General features: G+C 45.5%; 2 protein-coding genes across 2 annotated transcripts in view; one reads left to right on the forward strand and one right to left on the reverse strand.

Moving 5' to 3' along the window:
* Positions 1–17680, reverse strand: part of snd1 (staphylococcal nuclease and tudor domain containing 1) — a 159890-nt gene that overhangs the window by 71086 nt on the left and 71124 nt on the right. The gene's annotated exons all lie outside the window — the stretch shown is intronic.
* lrrc4.1 (leucine rich repeat containing 4.1) lies at positions 12481–17143 on the forward strand. The gene has a single exon (XM_084039108.1). The coding sequence runs from the start codon at positions 14253–14255 to the stop codon at positions 17124–17126; it is 2874 nt and encodes a 957-aa protein (XP_083895234.1). The 5' UTR covers positions 12481–14252; the 3' UTR covers positions 17127–17143.

A 17680-nucleotide genomic window follows, 5' to 3' on the forward strand; every position in this document is an offset into this window, starting at 1 on the left:
GTTATTACTTTTTATTTTGCACAAGCCACATAGCTACTACCAAGGGGGGGACTCAAAATTAATTGCATTCCTGGACACGTCGGAATAGACACTGTAATTTGATTCTTAAGCATTTTTTCCACTTAGTTCCCAGAGAAGCATTGTGTTCCCTTACCCTGGGGTATTGGAAAGCAATGAGAGGTAAGAATCCAAATCTTCAGAATCGCTGCCTGCAGCAGGGAATGCTTGGTGGGAGCAGTCAAGCCACATTGAGCACATTCAGGGGTGGTCAAAATGATTGGAGAGGGCATTAAGCCACATTACCTCTCAAAATGACAGCGTTGCTTTCCCTCACATCCATTTATAAATATACCTTGGAGTACATAACCAATAAAGCCTGGCCATTATATTGCAATCACTGAGCGGCACAGCAGCAACACGGAGGGACTAACAATGACATGTTTTCACTTCCAATTTTGAGCGCTGCTTCCGTTTAAGAGCAGACAACAAGGAGGTAAATGTGAAAAAAGTGCCAGCATATTATCATCAAATGTATGAATAGAATGCATTGTATCTGATCAATTTAACCGTTTACTGTTTTCATAAATAACAACAAAATCCATTTGGAGAGCCACCCAGCTTCACTGCAATTTTCTATACTGATGCTTTTTTAATAAAATCCCCCAGCATGATTATTTTTTCCATGATTAAGATGGTAAATTTTGAAGTTCAACATAATGAACGGCTGCATTCCAAACTAAATTATGAAATGAATAGGTGATGACATTTAAATATCAAAGACAGGAGTTTGTACCTTTCTGCTTTGTCAAACCTCTCTACAGTGATATCCACCACACGGGCTGCAGCCCATGTTCCCCTTGCCACATCTATATCAATCAATTTAAGATTTTATAATGGAATTTTAAACATTCATGACTCTACGGCTGCAATGACCAAACTACGGTGGATGGGGACTATGTAGGGAAAACGCTGGGGTTACATGAATCCTTACTGAACTTTCTCTGACGTCTGACGATGATGAGGTTAATGAACCCACAGAGAGGAGTTGGAGGTGTTGCAGACTCAAAATTAGACCCAGGAATATTGTGATGTGGCTCAGCTCATTATTCACTACTAGCTTACCGTATTTCGTCAGATTTCCCCCAACTCGGAGAAAGATTTCATTTCCAGTAATACCTAAACACAAGCATTTTGTCCACAGGGTGTGTCAAAAATAATGAAAGAAAACTAAAAATCGACAAAAACTTCCCTATCGCTGTGAAAAACATTTCTACACCTTCTGGCGCTGTGATCGTGTTATTTGGACTTCAATGACCCCGTGAGGGAAAAGATGGCAGGTGAAAGCGAGAAGGGCGCAGGGCAATCATGGCCAGGCCATCATCATTTGTCTTCACCTCCTTTTCTATTCTCTTTCAGCAGTTGACACGGCAAATGGCATAGCCAGCCTGTGTCACTCAAAAAGCCATTTCTGTCCTCCCAGACCCTGCCTGTGCTGACAGAGTGAGAGAATGAGGAAGAGGAGGGGGGGGAGGGGAGGGAAAAGAGCCGACTGGCATTTTTCAACATGGCTTTTTGTCAATTTCTGTGTGCTTGTCATAACGACGAGAGGCAGTGCCCGGTTGCTAGGCTGGTTGGAGAGTTGTTAGGCAGGGGTTGAAGTTTGAGTGTGGGAAAAGTGGTGGGGACGAGCTACTGAAGAGGCATTCCACATTGCTATAAACTAGCAGTGTAGTAAAGAGCCGATATTGCAGGATGGAGGCAGCCAGAGGTCCTATAGAAGGGAAGACATTCCAACTCCATCTAACTGCATTTATTAAAAGTTGAACAAGCAAAAAACAAGGAAAAGGTAGAAAAGAACAGATTCAGCAGTCTAGAAGAATATGCCTCCTGGTTTTTTAGAGGAAAATGATGCTGCCGCCTGTGTGCCAACTCTGGGGTACACAGAGATATTACCGCCAAGCAAAATTAATCTTTCATGCCAACAGGTAGTCAGAGATCATATAAATAGGAAATGATGATCTGACCCCAGTCGGCAGCATACGAGATGAAAACCTTGAGACGAATCATCCTATAATCATCCCTCCATTTGGGCAATCCCATTCAACCTCTCCGCGAGTTCAATCACATAAATGGCAACGGACGATCAACAATTGAGATAGTGGATTGAGGTGTGTGCTTGTGCGGTTGTGTGGGTGGGAAAGACGGGAGAGGAGGGTAGACCGATTTAATCAAGTAATGCCTACTTAAGAATCATGCGGTTAAGTCGGTTACTTGACTGCAAATGAGGATTCATTGGCAAATATGATTTGCTTCTTTCTTCATCTGCAATGCATTTTGACCAGTCGGACTACAATAGTATCTGCCCATGGTTGTTAATCTTATCAATGTGACCAATAAAAGGGATTACAGCCACTTTGCAACATGTAAGCATGCCCACCATGGGAACATACTACATTCAAACCACATTCCTGATCAGACTACACAAGTATCAGTTATTTTAATAAATCAAATGCAACACAGGAATTCTTCTGTCAACAGCAAGACGAGGGTTTTTTAATCCTTCATCTTTAATATTTGAAGTGAGGCGTCTAATCCACACCTTCAGTTTGTTATCATTTTTCATTGTCACTTTGCTCCAAACATCCCTTTCCTCTATGGTTCTCCTCGGGGGAAGGAAAGAAAGAAAGAAAGAAAAACAAAAATCAGAGTCAAAAAACCAGACTAGGCCTCCAAACATCCATAATGAGGAGGCGAGGGAGAGAAATGGGGCTAACATTTCTGGAATGAGATTGCGAGCAAAAGAGAGAGAGAGAAAGAAGAGAAAGTAAGAAAAGTGAGGGATGGGGAGAGGAGGACAGAAAGGCCACAAATGATGGAACAGTGTTGAAGGCGTAAGTTTGTTTTTTTCCATTACATACATTAGATCAGATTAATTCCTTCTGCAGTGAAGAGGAAAGCAATCACTGTGTTATGATTCAGTCAGTATTCCTTTAGAAGCATCATCAGGGCGAGGGCTTGTGTCAAAGCTGCAGCACAATTAACCGTTCCCTCCTTTCACTAGGGAACACCTCGAGCTGCATTGTGAGGCATGTACGCAAAGCGAACGTCGCTCATTCACAACTCGATATAGTGTGGTGCGATCCAATTCACAGGAGGAAGGCTGAGTCATGTGTGAGGGCACAGGAACAAAAGGGCATCAAACACATCCTTAAGCCTTCTGATGTCACTCGTTACTGTCCGTGGAGGACTTATCACAGCTTGATGGATGGCATATATTAGCTTTTGCTCTTCATCATTCAGGTAAAAAAAAAAAAAAAAAAAGTTTCTGGAGCCACTGCAGACACCCTCTTTGCCAAGTACTGTCACTATGGTAACATGCGTTCTCATCACAGTATCTGAGCAACAGCCGAATGTCCATTCGAGTATGATCCCACAGCATAATGTACAGAATAAAGAAGGCAAAGCCAGTGCAAATATGTAAAAACATGCTCGTGCGTCAGATGGAATCTTTTTTTAACAGTCAGCAGACACAGCAGAATACAAACAGCATGCGACTGTTTACTTGATACATTTGGCTTAGAACGCAGCACTCCCTGCAGGAGTGCTTTTAACGCCACCAGGTGAGCGATATGACAGTCGTGCTTCCAAATAGGATGGATAACGCTCAGTTTAAAAACAGGCAGCAGTACACACGCAGGCACAAACACACACACTTCAAATTCAATTTCAACAATGTGGCCACAGGCAATAGCAGACACCCCACGACTACCACTGAGTTACAAGCCACAATAGTGTGGCCAGCTCAACACTAATGCTGCCCAGGCTTACTGCTTGAATACCCAATAGGTCACCTTTTAAAAAGGAAAACCAGATGCCCAGTGTATGCACAAATGGCCGTTGTCTCCAGGGATATACGATGAATAAATAAGGTAAGTGCTCAATGTTTTTTTTTTCTCTCACAAGAAAATATGAACCAATGTGTCTCGGGCGTTTCATCAATTTCCAGTTGTTTATTGCTGTGCACAGCTGAGCTCCTAACAAATAGATGGAAAAATGTTGATAGGCAAAGAGAAAAAAAACAAAAACAAATGGCAGCCCTTGAAAAAGAGTGTTGAGACTGTTAAGTCAGCAAAGTCAACCAGACAAAGATGCATATTAAAATGCATAAGCAGGAATTTAAAGCTTTGCTGGCAGTTTGTTTAACTTGGCAAAAAAAATGCAGAATGAAACACATCCGAGTCACACTTTTAGAGGCAACGGTGAGTTGAGCGAAACACAAAATGATCGTATCAACCAGAGCAATGGTATGGGATGCCACGGGCTCGGACATGTTTCTTTGGGAACATGTCCAGAACTTTGGGAACATATTCAAAAGAAGCTCACTCGAAATTAAAAATGTCAAAATGAGCTCTGAAATACAGCGATAGGCTACAAATCAAAACTATAATTTTCAGCAGGATGTCAAACAATGAGTGGCAGGGAAATGATAGTGAAATTGATGTACGTCTTGGGAAATTACCACTGTCTATCCAACTACAGTACAAGTGACCCAGACTGATGCCATCCGTGACAGAGAGAATAGAGCACCAGTAGGAGGATTAGCAGCCGGTGGGCCGTGTGCAGCACGGTTCTACAAAACCTCACTAAACTAATGATGACGGAACAACAAGGAACAAAAGGCACAAGAGAGATAATGTATTATAAAACACATGGGATGCCCTTAATGTAGCCGCTAAATGGAAAGATGACAGCTTTTAATGTGTTGGGGAAATGCAATGGAACCTCTCTACATGCATGGTTAAAAAGTTAAAGAGCCCTGTGGATTAAGATCAGCGTCACGCTTTCAGCCTTTTCCCTTGATAAGATATATAATGCAAACAACTCATTATATTATAAAACCAGGGATGTGTATCCGAGTACAATCATATGTGACCGTGTCTGCAGTTTGCTCCAGATACAGGGGTGGGAGAAGAAACTATTTGACATTGTGGAAAGTGCGTGACAGTTATTAATCCATCTCAAGGACGATCCTCAAGCAGAGTTATTCTATCGCACAAATACAAAAAAAAGGGGGCATTTATATACAGGCGCTTAAAATCTTACCATCTTGAGAACTGAAGCATGGCAGTAAATGGGTTTTTATCATAAAATTGCATTTTTCCTGTGAAAACCACAACACACATAAGCCTGTCGGAACACTACTGGGAACATGGAGTATCAAAACTGCAGCCGATTTCTTTTTCGCGTTCGCCTCAGCAAAAGTAAGGGGGAAAAAGTGCTGGCTCCAAAACAAATCATGCGTGCTCCACGCTGTGCAGATGTACCAGTAACCAGTAACCATTACGTAGTCGTCATCAGATTCGAACACAGTATGTAAGCGCACATGTTCACGCGTCAACGCGCGGTAAACTGGTGTCAGCCGGATGTCTACCCTCTACCAGTCACTAATTTCCTCTCCTACCCCTGCTCAGAGCAGGCCAACCATACTCCTTTTAATCCCCAAAGCTATGTAGAAGTGCTAACACGCAAAAAGGGATTAAAGGCAAAATAAGACTGTGTGTGCATGTGTGTCTCAGATATGCCTGCATTAGCAAGCTTTCATACAGCAGCGGGATGAAGAAAGCACTTCCACGTAACAAGCTCGGGGGCATTTATTTTAGATCGTTTCTACGACGTATTCAGTTCTTGCCGACGAGTTGTCAACAACGCATACGTGTGGCAAACACACTCAACAAGAGCAAGAAGTTTATGAGGTGTGCAGCAGTTGTGTCACGCCTCTCTTCCCTGACGCCACGATTTCCTCTCATGAGTGTTCACCCACGCGAAACACATGTTGCCATGCGTAGTTGTACTTTGGAGAACTCAATCAACATCCTATCCGCGCCTGTCCTTAGTGACTGTAAGCGGACTGCGTGGGAGGACTGGCCCTGACAGAATGGACTGCTGTGTTATTGACTTCAATTTAGAAAGTGCTGCACGCTGCTTTTTTCCCCCCCTTCCCTTGCATAGCCGGGACCCTGCTGGCCCCCAGCCGCAGCCTACGATATCCCTGATTGCTCTGCTACGGAAAACACATTTAAGCAAGGTCACAGGGTTTCGACTTCGAGGGGGGGGGGCTTTTTCCTTTGACCCACATTCCAATTCCATCATATGTTTCACTTTCCTTTAAGCAAAAAAGGTGTTTTTTCTCTCACATTACATCCTACCTGGAGTCCAAGGTCGCATAGCAATAAAGCCAACGTACACCCGGGTGTCTTTCTCAACCTTCAGCCCTCCCTCTCCTGCACTGTCACCTGCTTGGGTGGAGAGTTGCTGAAGTGTTGTATTGTTGGAGGGTGCGTGTACATCGGCACCAAACATTTGACGCTGTGCTGGCTGCGCTCATAGATTAGACACACTTAGCTTGGCTTCTCAAATCCCCCAGTACAGAAAAATGGAGGCAGAGAGACAGTGGATATTACACAGGGAAAAAATGCTGGCTGGGAGGCGAGTAGTCGCATTAGAGTAGGGACACACAAAATGCATCTCCTGTACACTATCGCACCATACAAACCCCTACCACTTCTATGCACCATATACAAGTAAAAATTTTAATTTCTGTCAATAAAAAGACCCTTCATACCTCATTTAAGTATACATACCATTTCTCTTTATTATGCTCACATTGGGGAGAAAATAGTTCATTTGAAAACAGATAAGGTAGACGGGCAACTATCAGTTATGAAATCCAAATTGAAAGCATATTAGAAAAACTGTTCACAGTTTGCTCCCTACCTGTCTGCTTTCTAACACTGGAAAGTCACTGGAAAGGAGTTCAGCAATAGTCTGGTGCCCCGTACAAAGATACGAGGCATAAATGAATAGGCTTACAAACATGGAAATGAAAAACAAAGATTATTGGCATGTACACACACACACACACACACATACAAAATCACTATCTGCTGGACAGCGCAGACATAATCTGGACGTGGACAGGTGGATTTGATGAAAAGCTGTTTCTTTCCTCCTATCCCTGGGTCTGTGCAGGAACAAGCCTCAGTATGGCTAATCCCTCCCTACATGGAGCTTGATGGAGATTCTGGGATTAACAGCTTCAGAGACATAACACTGTTAAGAAGGTAATTGTCGCTGTGATTTTAGGGAGGATGTTTGAAGGTCAGGGCATCATAGTGGGAGAGGAAAGAGGGGAGGCCACTTTGAGTATAACAAAAGACCTTCAAGGAAGTTAAGACAATTCACCCCCTAGAGTGGGTTAAGATGGCCTAGAAGACCTCGAAGTCTGGATTGCATGTCAATATCATGGGAATTTAGTTTAACAAGCAAACTAAGAGCTTTTTTTTAGCTCTAGAGCTCTAGAGCTCTACTTGTTGTTTTTTAATAATTCTAGATATTTGATTCAATTAACTTTTCAAATTTGTTTTTGTATAAAGCCTACAAAAAAACTCTACAATAATACTATTATCAAGGAGAGATGAGACAAAGCATTTGTCAGTAATAAATCACGGTTTTGAATCCCATTTGGTCCCATAAAAACAATGAATCCCCAACATGGGCCTTATATCACATAATGTTGCAGAGCAACAACTCACTACTTAGGAATTTTGTTTTGGCCAAGCCAAGGGCGCATCAAAGTAAAAGAAGGAGAGGGAGGGGTGGAACTGAATGAAGATGGCATCTTCGCTCCCAAGGAACTAAAAGTCCAGAAGATTTAGCTGCTCTCTCAGTGGTGAATTACTATGTTTTTACCTTCACATTGCTCAGGGAAAGAGACATCCATTTCCTACGGCCTGGCAGTTGGCAAGGCAACATTGTGATGAACACACATACGGGGATGCTCCATGAATCCCAATGAGGTCAGCTGACCAATGACGTGGCCAGGGTCAGACTTGGGGAGTACTAGCATATGGTGAAACAAGTATAACGGGCTTTTTACCACACACTTGGCACAATGATATATAGTATACAATATTTTTTTCATGAAAAATCACATTAAAGTGGCGGTTTAGACAAGGTCTAAAATGTTGTAAATTCAACAAGCCAAGTAAAACCTTCCTACTTCCAAATATGCATGGAGTATCTCTTCCTATCAAGCCATCTTGGCTCATGCTGTTTGGGCTAACAGTGCTAACCTACTTGTATCTTTTTTTCTGCTTCCAGCTAACACGGTGCTAGGGCTAATCCCTGCTCTGGCAGCCAGTATGAACACAGCTCAACATAATGAGGCCCATTAGTCTAGAGACAATAGCTGCTAGCGAAGCTCTGATACTGAATAACACAGGATGAAAGAAAAAATACAGGAGTGAAAACACTCATCTTTGACTGTGTGCCTTCAGTTACCATGGCCTGATATTGCCCACATTGGAGAGCACACACAAAAGCATATGCTGAATGAGCAAACACAATTAACATGACACTGGCCTGCAAATACTTGAGCAACTGAACACTGTAAGAAGTGGCAATTTAGAGAAGGGGAGTGTAGGCAATAGAGTGTGGGGAGGACAGAGGAAGAGAAAGAAAAGAAAGAGGGGCAAAAAGAAACGGGACAAGAACAAAGGCAGTGAGAAGAGTATGAAAAATGCAATGAAGAAGAGGAGGAGCGGGAAAGAAAGAACAAATAAAGGGGGCAAGGGAGAAGAGGGAAAATTTAGGATAGAAACAAAGAAGAAAAAGGAAAACTAGACACGGCAAGCGCATGGAGAGGAAGAATGGGAACTCAAAAGATTAAAGAACAACTCATTGTTGAATCATCTAAATTAAAAGCAAAATAGTTCATATCAAACCATAGTTTTATAGCAGACCAGCAAAACTGAGCAGGTAACAGGATGAAACACAACTCATCCAACCTATCCAGAAGCCAACTAATAAACCCTATTGCTTATTATAATCTCTTGATACGCTGGCATATGATTAGTGTGTGGGTGTCTGTGCCAGTGTGTGTGTGATGACAAAATGTGATAAACAGGAAAAAAAAAAATCCCTACCAAGCAGTTTAAGCCTTTACTGGGATATTGATAGCAGTGTGCCTGTCTGTCTGTGTGTCTGTGACACATAATCTCTTGCAGAATTAATTCCTGGAAATTGAAATGAAAATGGGAAAGGAAGTGTCTAGTCCTTTACCTCAAGGTCAGCATTGTAGTGTTCGGGCTCTGTGTGTACACATGTTTATGTACGGTGTGCTGGGATTGGTTGAAGTTAACATTGTGCCGGGGTGAATGCATGTATCAAGTCGGCCACTGGGACATTACTGGACACTTGGAGGACACGCTCACTCATCCACACACAAATCTATGCAAAAAAAAAAAAATCTAATAGCTCTCAAAGCACAAGACAAGCCCAAAAATAGTGTGCCTCTTGTCTCCTTGAAAAACTCCTCACAAACACAAACCAGTATGTGGATTGCCCGGGGGCCTATAGTGTAAATCCTTGATTCTGGCAATGGCAGAGGCAATGACATTTATCATTAGATCTATCATTCAACTGTACACTCCTAAACTCTGATTGTCATTGCTGTTATGCCGTACTGCGGGCCATTCACCCAAATGGAGCTGCTGACACGCACACACATGCAAACAGACACAGGCTGCTGACCTACATGTGACTGGCCGCAGCCCAGATTTGCTAGCACTCACCCCAGGGGATGGGTTCTGTAATGTTTGCATATACCCCTCGAACATGCTGGCTAACTGGCGGACTAGCCACACTAAAGTAGGTCTTGCAGTACCCCCAAACTACACCCAGTGCCCTTCTGGCCTGGTACAAGGGGGTGGCTCCATAGAGCCTGCGGTGAAGCAGGGAGCACAGGGGTCGCACAGCAGGGCTATGTGGCTGGCATAACAGCGTGAAGGTCCCACATATCTGACAGCTCATCAGGCCATCATCGGTCAGCAAGTCCTGGAGTTAAGGCCTGACAACTCTCTTCTTGTCAAGACAGTGTATGGTTATACTGGCATACCCTAAACCTCGAAAGGCACTCAGAATTGAACACTTTTACTAGGTTTAACATTTCCGCATTGGCCTGATCTACCAAATCAGATTAAATTTGGAATCCAGGTAAAAAAAAAAAAAAAAAAAAATCCAGGTGAAAGAAAAAAAAACTAAGGCTTTCTGGTTCACCTTTCTTTCCATGTGAGCTGCGCATGTGCACACACACATGCTGGACCTTGAGAAGACCTTGCTGTGATCACAGAGTTTGGCTGACCATCAAGCAATGTTGGCCATTCTGGCACAGGATCAAACTATAAAGGAAGTGGTTGACCACTTTTGGTCAGTGGAGCATTACAGAGTTTGGCAGGCCATGACCCACGGCCCATCAGTAGTGAGAAAGCACAGCGTCCACTGACAGAGGAAAATAGAGTGAGAATAGAAAAGACAGGAAAGAGAGAAATAGACGGGGTGAGAGCCAAGAGGAAAGAGATGTCCTGGCAGCACTGGTCAGGTTACGGGTCAATGGGTGATTTTGGTTAGACAGTAGTCTGGGATGTACTGTGCTGGGTGGGTAAAACACAACCTGAACTCATTCTGGGTCATTTGCTCATCAAATGGTGGCACACCACTCCTAACCTACAGACACAGCACAGGCACCATGACCTGATACACGAACAAAGCTACCAGTGCCAGTATGCAGTCGCACTGTTCTACATCCGAGTTTCGACGTCAATAATAACACAGAGAACAACAAGCCCTAATTTGCAGATGGCTTAACTGACAACGGATCAATGGAATGGTGATGGTGTGTGCGCCTCCTGCAGTTGTATTCCAATGTATGCCCGCATGCATCGTCTCGTGTTTTCAGTTGCTCGGAGAATGCAGTGACAAGCATGCAGGAGTGCAGCACATCTCTGATATCAGCCTCCACAGAGCTGTGGTGCAAAGGGAATCCCTGTAGAAAGGGAAGGAAATAGCCTCTCTGTCTTAACAAAGGAAAATCCCCCCCCTATACTCCTGTGGACCTCACGGTTACATGTGCTTCATTGAAGCCCATTCGTATTCAACTGCAGTGAAGACACAGTGTGTGTGTGTGTGTGAGTGTGTGTGTATGTATATAATATAGGAGTTGGCTCTATACTCCTGTGCCGGTGGGAATAACGTACTGCGCTACAGGCAGTGTGACCTTTCCTAGCTGGCGTGCTTTCTCTCCTCTCTCTCTCTCTCTCTCTCTCTCTCTTTCACACTCACACCTAGCAGCAATGCCACAGCTAGCTTTACCAACCATCAATTACCCACACTGCTTCCTAGTTTAATGGACACGAGGCTCGTACAAATCATTGGAGATAGGGGGGTGACGGGACAGTAGGGTGCGTATGTTTGGCCTCTTCTCCTGCGGCAGGAAGGTAAAGCATGTCTTGTTTTCCCCTGTTCGCCTTCCTCAACATGACCTTTATGGCTGTGTACTTCCTGAAGCGACAGTTGGTGCTCAAATTGAGGGTAAAGGCCTGCCTGTTTAGATTGTTCTAACTACCTTTAAAGGCATGCATTATGAAAGGGGGGTGGAGAGTGGGTAAAAAGCTATAAAAAGGTGTGGACTTGCTTCCCATCATGGCTTGAGCCAAATTATCTTTCAATTGTAATTAATTAAGGAACCTAATGTGATTCTTACAATCTAAACATCTCATTCTATTGTACTGAAGAGATAGAGTGGCTTGAATCACACTTAAAGCACCAACAACCTGTAGGAGATTGTATGTGAAGAGATAGCCAGCCAGAGATGAAGTAGTGACACAGTGGCGGACGAAGAGTGAGCGGTGAGAAGGAAAGACGGCGAAGAGTGTGAGGGTGGAGTGGGTGGGGGGGAGTTAATGCACAAAACACACTGCATCAAACCAAAGCACTGCTCCGAGCAGGATGCGTCAGCAGTCCATTCATGTTCCTCTATTTTCCACTAAAGGAAGAAATGAAAACAGTGAGAAAGCAAGGGGAGGTAAAGAAGAAAAAAGAAAATCAAAGATAACGAGAGAGAGAGAGGGAGAGGGAGAGGGAGAGAGAGTGCAGAAAAGGGAACGAGAGAGGGCATCAAGAGAGAGAGGGGAAGCCGTATGAGAGAAACTGTGTCCCATCTGCCTGCCTTCGCCACTACAGCAATGCCGGAAAGCTTTGCCAGACTCGTTGGAATGGCTGGATTATTGCTGGGGAGGAGGGAGTTAAAATGTGGTTGCTGTGGGGATGCCACTGTCCATCTCCGCGTTTTGCTTGAACAGCCTGTATTCTCCTAAACCACACAAAGCCCCTGACCAAGACACTGTGAGCATTTTTTTTTTTTAAAAGGGAGCAGAGATCAGCAGGAGCAAACTGGTTTTTGAAGAGGTAGATCTCTAAAAAGGTCTGAGTGCTTTGAGCTCACCCAACTACCTCAGGACACTGCAGAGAGAGCGGAAGGGAGGCTGAGAGAGAGAGAGAGAGAGAGAGAGAGAGAGAGAGAGAGAGAGAGAGAGAGAGAGAGAGAGAGAGAGAGAGAGAGAGCGCGAGAGAGAGAGCGAGTGAGAGCGCGCAAAGTGAGAGAGAGGGAGAGATATCCAAGCCGGCGCACGCTCTCTCTTTTGCTGCTACAACGGATCCTTTCCACATCGACGCTACTGTTAACGTCACGCCTGTAAGCCGCACGCTTGCCCAGCGCTCGCCTTCCCTGTCTTGCTCCTCTCCCTCGTCGGACGCTGCATTAGCGAGGGGGTGCTGATCACCACGAGGAGAGGAGGGAAAAAATACTGGAAAACAAGAAGAAAAAAGAAACAAGCCGGAGAGAGGAAGGAAAAACTGCGCACCACCCCCTCCCTCTAACCCACCTCGATCAACCCAGCTACAACACCCCCCACTCCTCCCGGCACCCCCTTCCATCCCCCACTCCCCCTCTGAAGAAATTGACGGATTATTGGGAAGTGCAAGGGAGGCAGGCTGCAGCTGCTGCTGTGTGTGCTCACTACTGCTGTTGTGCGCTTCGCAGAGACGGTATGTGCGCGTTTGCAATCGCCGCTGTTGCCACCACGGCTGCCGAGGCTGGAGCGTGTGGCTAGTTAAGAAGAGGAAGAAGCTAATGAAAGCAGTGTGAGTCGCCTACTCTTTTCAACCCCTGCCGAGCACTCCTGGAGGAAGAAGAAAAAAGAAAGACAAATCAAGTGGACGCGACGCCACTGAAAGGGGGAGCAAGGGGAGAGAGAGCAAGAGAGAGAGAAATGGGCTGTCGGACTGACCAAGCGACCAACTGATTGACCACTAAAAAGTGAACAGAGGAATACAGAGAGGAGGGGGTCTGCCCCCCCCCCCCCCCAACCCGGCTTGTCGACCTCACCTCCTAAGCGTCGCAAACAAAAGGCAAAGAACATTGTAGAGGACTGTGGAATTTTCATTAAACCTTCTTCAATCCCACCCCAATCTACCTCCCTCTTTTTCATCATTTCTGCCTTGGCTTTTGGTGCACAAAAAATTGTGCGTGTGTTTGTGTTGTTGCCTGTGCTATGGAGACCTGGGTAAGGTGTCTAGCAGGGGGATCAACTGTCGGATTCCAAGGACAAGCAAGAGAAGAGGAGCCGACAGCAAGAAGCGAGCAAAGGAGCACTGCTGCTTTGGGAGCCTGACTGGATTCCTATCTGCAATCTTTTTTTTCCCTCGTTTCTTATCAACAACGAGGAGGAAAAACTCACAAAAGGGCCTTCGAACCTTTCTCTTTGGATGTGTGGATTTACAAAAGGGCTCCGCTTGGTTAAGCTCTTTGGCATTGATACACGTTTTGACAGAGCAAATATAAAAAGGCTTTATTTGCTGCTCTTGGGATATACATAACACCCCAGCTCTTTCTGATTGCAAACAGGAGGGAAACTATATATTTCAGTTCAAGGACCTGTAATAATAACTTGAGGTAGGTGTCTAGTGTTTCAACCCCTCTTTGCATCAATTTGTAACCCTCCCTTCTGTCTTGTAATACGGCTTTTGGTTGGTTAATTTATCATCATGTCCTCATACACACGTTTCAGAAAAGCTAGCCCCATCTTCCCTCCCTTCTTCTGCCCCTGACTACATTTAATAACATTTCTTAATTGAGGGTAAGTCAAGTCCTCTTGCTTATTAACAAGCACCCAAAATCTCCCCTTCTCCCCTTGTCTCCTTCAGTTCCCTTGACTTCCTGACTTCCTTGCTCTGGTCCCCTTAACACTACTACAAACCAACCAGCTACTTTCCTGATCCCCAAAACCCCCAAACACCACCCCCAAACACCTCCATCCTCCCCCCCAGATGATGCTGAATTATGAACGTGCCACATCATGAGTCTCCTGGGGCGGGTAGCTGCGCATCGTGCCAGGAAAGCCACCCTGCTCTGTGTAGTCTTCCTGATGGCACGAGCGTGGAGCAGCGCCTCCCTGGCCTTGGCAGGGGCGGCGTCTCAGGGACCCCAGGGCTGTCCACCACAGTGTTCCTGTAGTAATCAGCAGGGGAAGGTGGTGTGCACCCGACGTGGCCTCACCCGTGTGCCCCCTGGCATTCCTGCCAACACGCGACACCTCAATCTAATGGAAAACGCCATCGAGGCGGTGCAGGCTGACTCCTTCCGCCACCTGCACCACCTCGAGGTGCTCCAGCTTGGGCGAAATGCCATACGGCAGATTGAGGTGGGCGCGTTTAATGGACTCACCAGTCTCAACACACTGGAACTCTTTGACAACCGGTTGACAGTGGTGCCGAGTGGGGCCTTCGAGTACCTGTCTAAACTAAGAGAACTGTGGCTGAGGAACAACCCCATTGAAAGTATCCCCTCCTACGCCTTCAACCGGGTGCCCTCCCTAATGCGTTTGGACCTGGGAGAGTTGCGGAAACTGGAGTACATCTCAGAAGGAGCTTTTGAGGGCCTACAAAACCTCAAGTACCTCAACCTGGGCATGTGCAACATTAGGGGTGAAATGCCAAACCTAAGTCCACTCAAGGGCCTGGAGGAGTTGGAGATCTCTGAAAATCACTTCCCCGAGATAAAGCCAGGCTCCTTCAAAGGCCTGCGCTCACTGAAAAAGCTATGGGTGATGAACTCGCAAATCACAGTGATAGAGCGCAATGGTTTCGATGACTTATCTTCACTGGTGGAGCTTAATCTTGCCCATAATAATCTGAGCGCTGTGCCACACGATCTGTTCTCCCCGCTCAGGTACCTGGTGGAGCTCCATCTCCACCATAACCCTTGGAACTGTGGCTGTGAGGCTGTGTGGTTAGCGCGCTGGCTAAGGGAGTACATCCCTACTAACTCAACTTGCTGCGGACGTTGTCACTCACCTGCAAGCATGAGGGGGAGACAGTTGGTTGAGGTGGACCGAGGTGAGGGTGCAGCAACCCAATGTTCTGCACCATTCATCGCTGATGCACCAAGGGACTTGAACATTTCAGCAGGGAGAGTGGCTGAGGTTCGTTGCCGCACAGCCCCAATGTCTTCAGTGCGATGGCTCCTACCTAATGGCACTGTCCTGACACATGCCTCTAGTCACCCAAGAATATCAATCCTTAATGATGGCACCCTTAATTTCTCAAATGTTTTGGCTGTAGACACAGGGACTTACACCTGCATGGTGTCCAATGCAGCTGGGAACTCCAACGCCTCGGCCTACCTCAATGTGAGTGCAGCTGAGCTTAATACATCCAACTTGAGTTACTTTACCACAGTGACTGTGGAGGTGTTGGGGCCGACCACCGAGATGCCCAAACCTAAAACCACCACGACCACAGCTGCAGCAGCAGGGACTGGGGTAGCTGGAGGAGGAGGGGTAGGCCTCGTGACAACAACTACAACTGCCTCTCCTTCCGTCTTTCAGCCAGTCTTCATCTCCACTCCAACTGTGTTGCTACAAAGCACACCAGGCGCAGCTAAGACATCTGTGCCGCCAGGACTCCAAGGTGCAACCAGCAAGCCAGGCAAGTCTGGCCCTAGCCTGGATGAAGTGATGAAGACCACCAAGATCATAATAGGTTGCTTTGTAGCGGTGACACTGCTAGCTGCCATCATGCTCATCGCCTTCTACAAATTGAGAAAGCGCCACCAGCAGAGGAGCACAGTGGCTGCTGCCCGCACTGTGGAGATTATCCAGGTGGATGAGGAGGACCTTCCTCCACCAGCATCTGCAGCTCAAGAGACAGTTCTCACATTGCCTGAAATCCGGGACCATAACAGCATTCACAAACTGGACTTTATCAGCCACAAGTCTGACTACGGCTTTCAAAAACCCAAGGCCGAATACAAACCCCAGCCGGATTTTACCCTCCATAAGCCAAAGGCTGAGTATACCACATACAAGCCAAATATGGACTTCAGTAGCCACAAATTCATCCCGGATTACAGCACTCACAAATCTACACCAGATTTTAGCCTTCATAGACCAAAGCCTGACTACAGCCCATTTAGACAGGACTATAGCACCCACAAAACAAAAGCGGAATACAGCCCATTCAAACCAGACTTTGGAACTCACCCAAAGACAAAAACAGACTACAGCCCGTTCAAACCGGATTATGGCACTCATCCGAGGCAGAAAACTGACATTAGCCCATTCAAACGAGATTACAGCACCCAACCAAAACCTAAACATGACTACAGCCCATTGAAATCGGACTACAACCCACACCATAAACCTAAGGCCGAATACAGTCCATTCAAGCCGGACTTTGGCACACATCCAAGACCTAAACCTGAATACAGCCCATATAAGCCCGACTACAACACTCAGCCTAAGCCCAAAACAGACTACAATGCCCAGAGATCTACAACGGACAGTACCTACAGACCCAAGGACCCCTACTCCACCCACAAGACTGCAACAGATTACAGCGCCTTCAAGAGTGACTTCAGCCCCCACAAAGCGGATTACAGCGCCTTCAAGTCTGACTTCAGTCCACACACTCAGAGACCTAAACTAGATTACAGTCCCCACAAAGTGGACTACAGCCCCCACAAAGTGGACTACAGCCCCCATAAAGTGGACTACAGCACTCTAAAGCCCAAATACAACACCTATAAACCAACTGGCCATGGGGCTAAATGGACAGACAACAATGTTGGGAACTCTTTGCCTCGAACCTTGCCGAGTACCATCACAGCATTGGCTGAGCCCTTTGTCATAAAAACTCACACCAAGGAGAAGGTGCAGGAGACTCAGATTTGAAAAGCCCCCCCCACTCCTTACCCTAGGTTCCTAGCTCCCACCCATCCCTTTCCCCAGCTCCTTTCGTCATGTCATCATAAAATCATGCAATAGAATGCACAACGGAGAGAAAAAAAAAGGACAGGAACTACTTTTTGTACAGAGTGCAAACTTAAAAAGACTGACGATTTCTTGTTGTACATGCTTATAAATAAATATATATATGGACAAATTGAAACTACCATGGGCTGGTGATAGAGAAACATATATTAAAAAGAAATTGAAACTATTTTCTAACTTGTAACTTCTATTTAAAACATTGAGTTGTTTAAGATGCTGTCTTGACTTTGACAAATGAGGGTAGTCTTGTTTTAAAAAAAGGGGGCATTCTGTGTGATTTTTACACCATGCTACAGAGAATGCAGTGATCAGAAAAAAATATTTATACTGAAAAGACTTTCTTTAACAAAAACCGAAAAAAGGTCAGTGTCGATCTTTACAGGTTTATCTTGTAAAAGCACCAAGAATTTGTACTGTGCCAAATGTTATAAATGCAATAAAAAGGATTTTTGGAA

Source organism: Eutrigla gurnardus (assembly GCF_963514095.1).
Source record: "Eutrigla gurnardus genome assembly, chromosome: 21".
Lineage (NCBI taxonomy): Eukaryota > Metazoa > Chordata > Actinopteri > Perciformes > Triglidae > Eutrigla > Eutrigla gurnardus.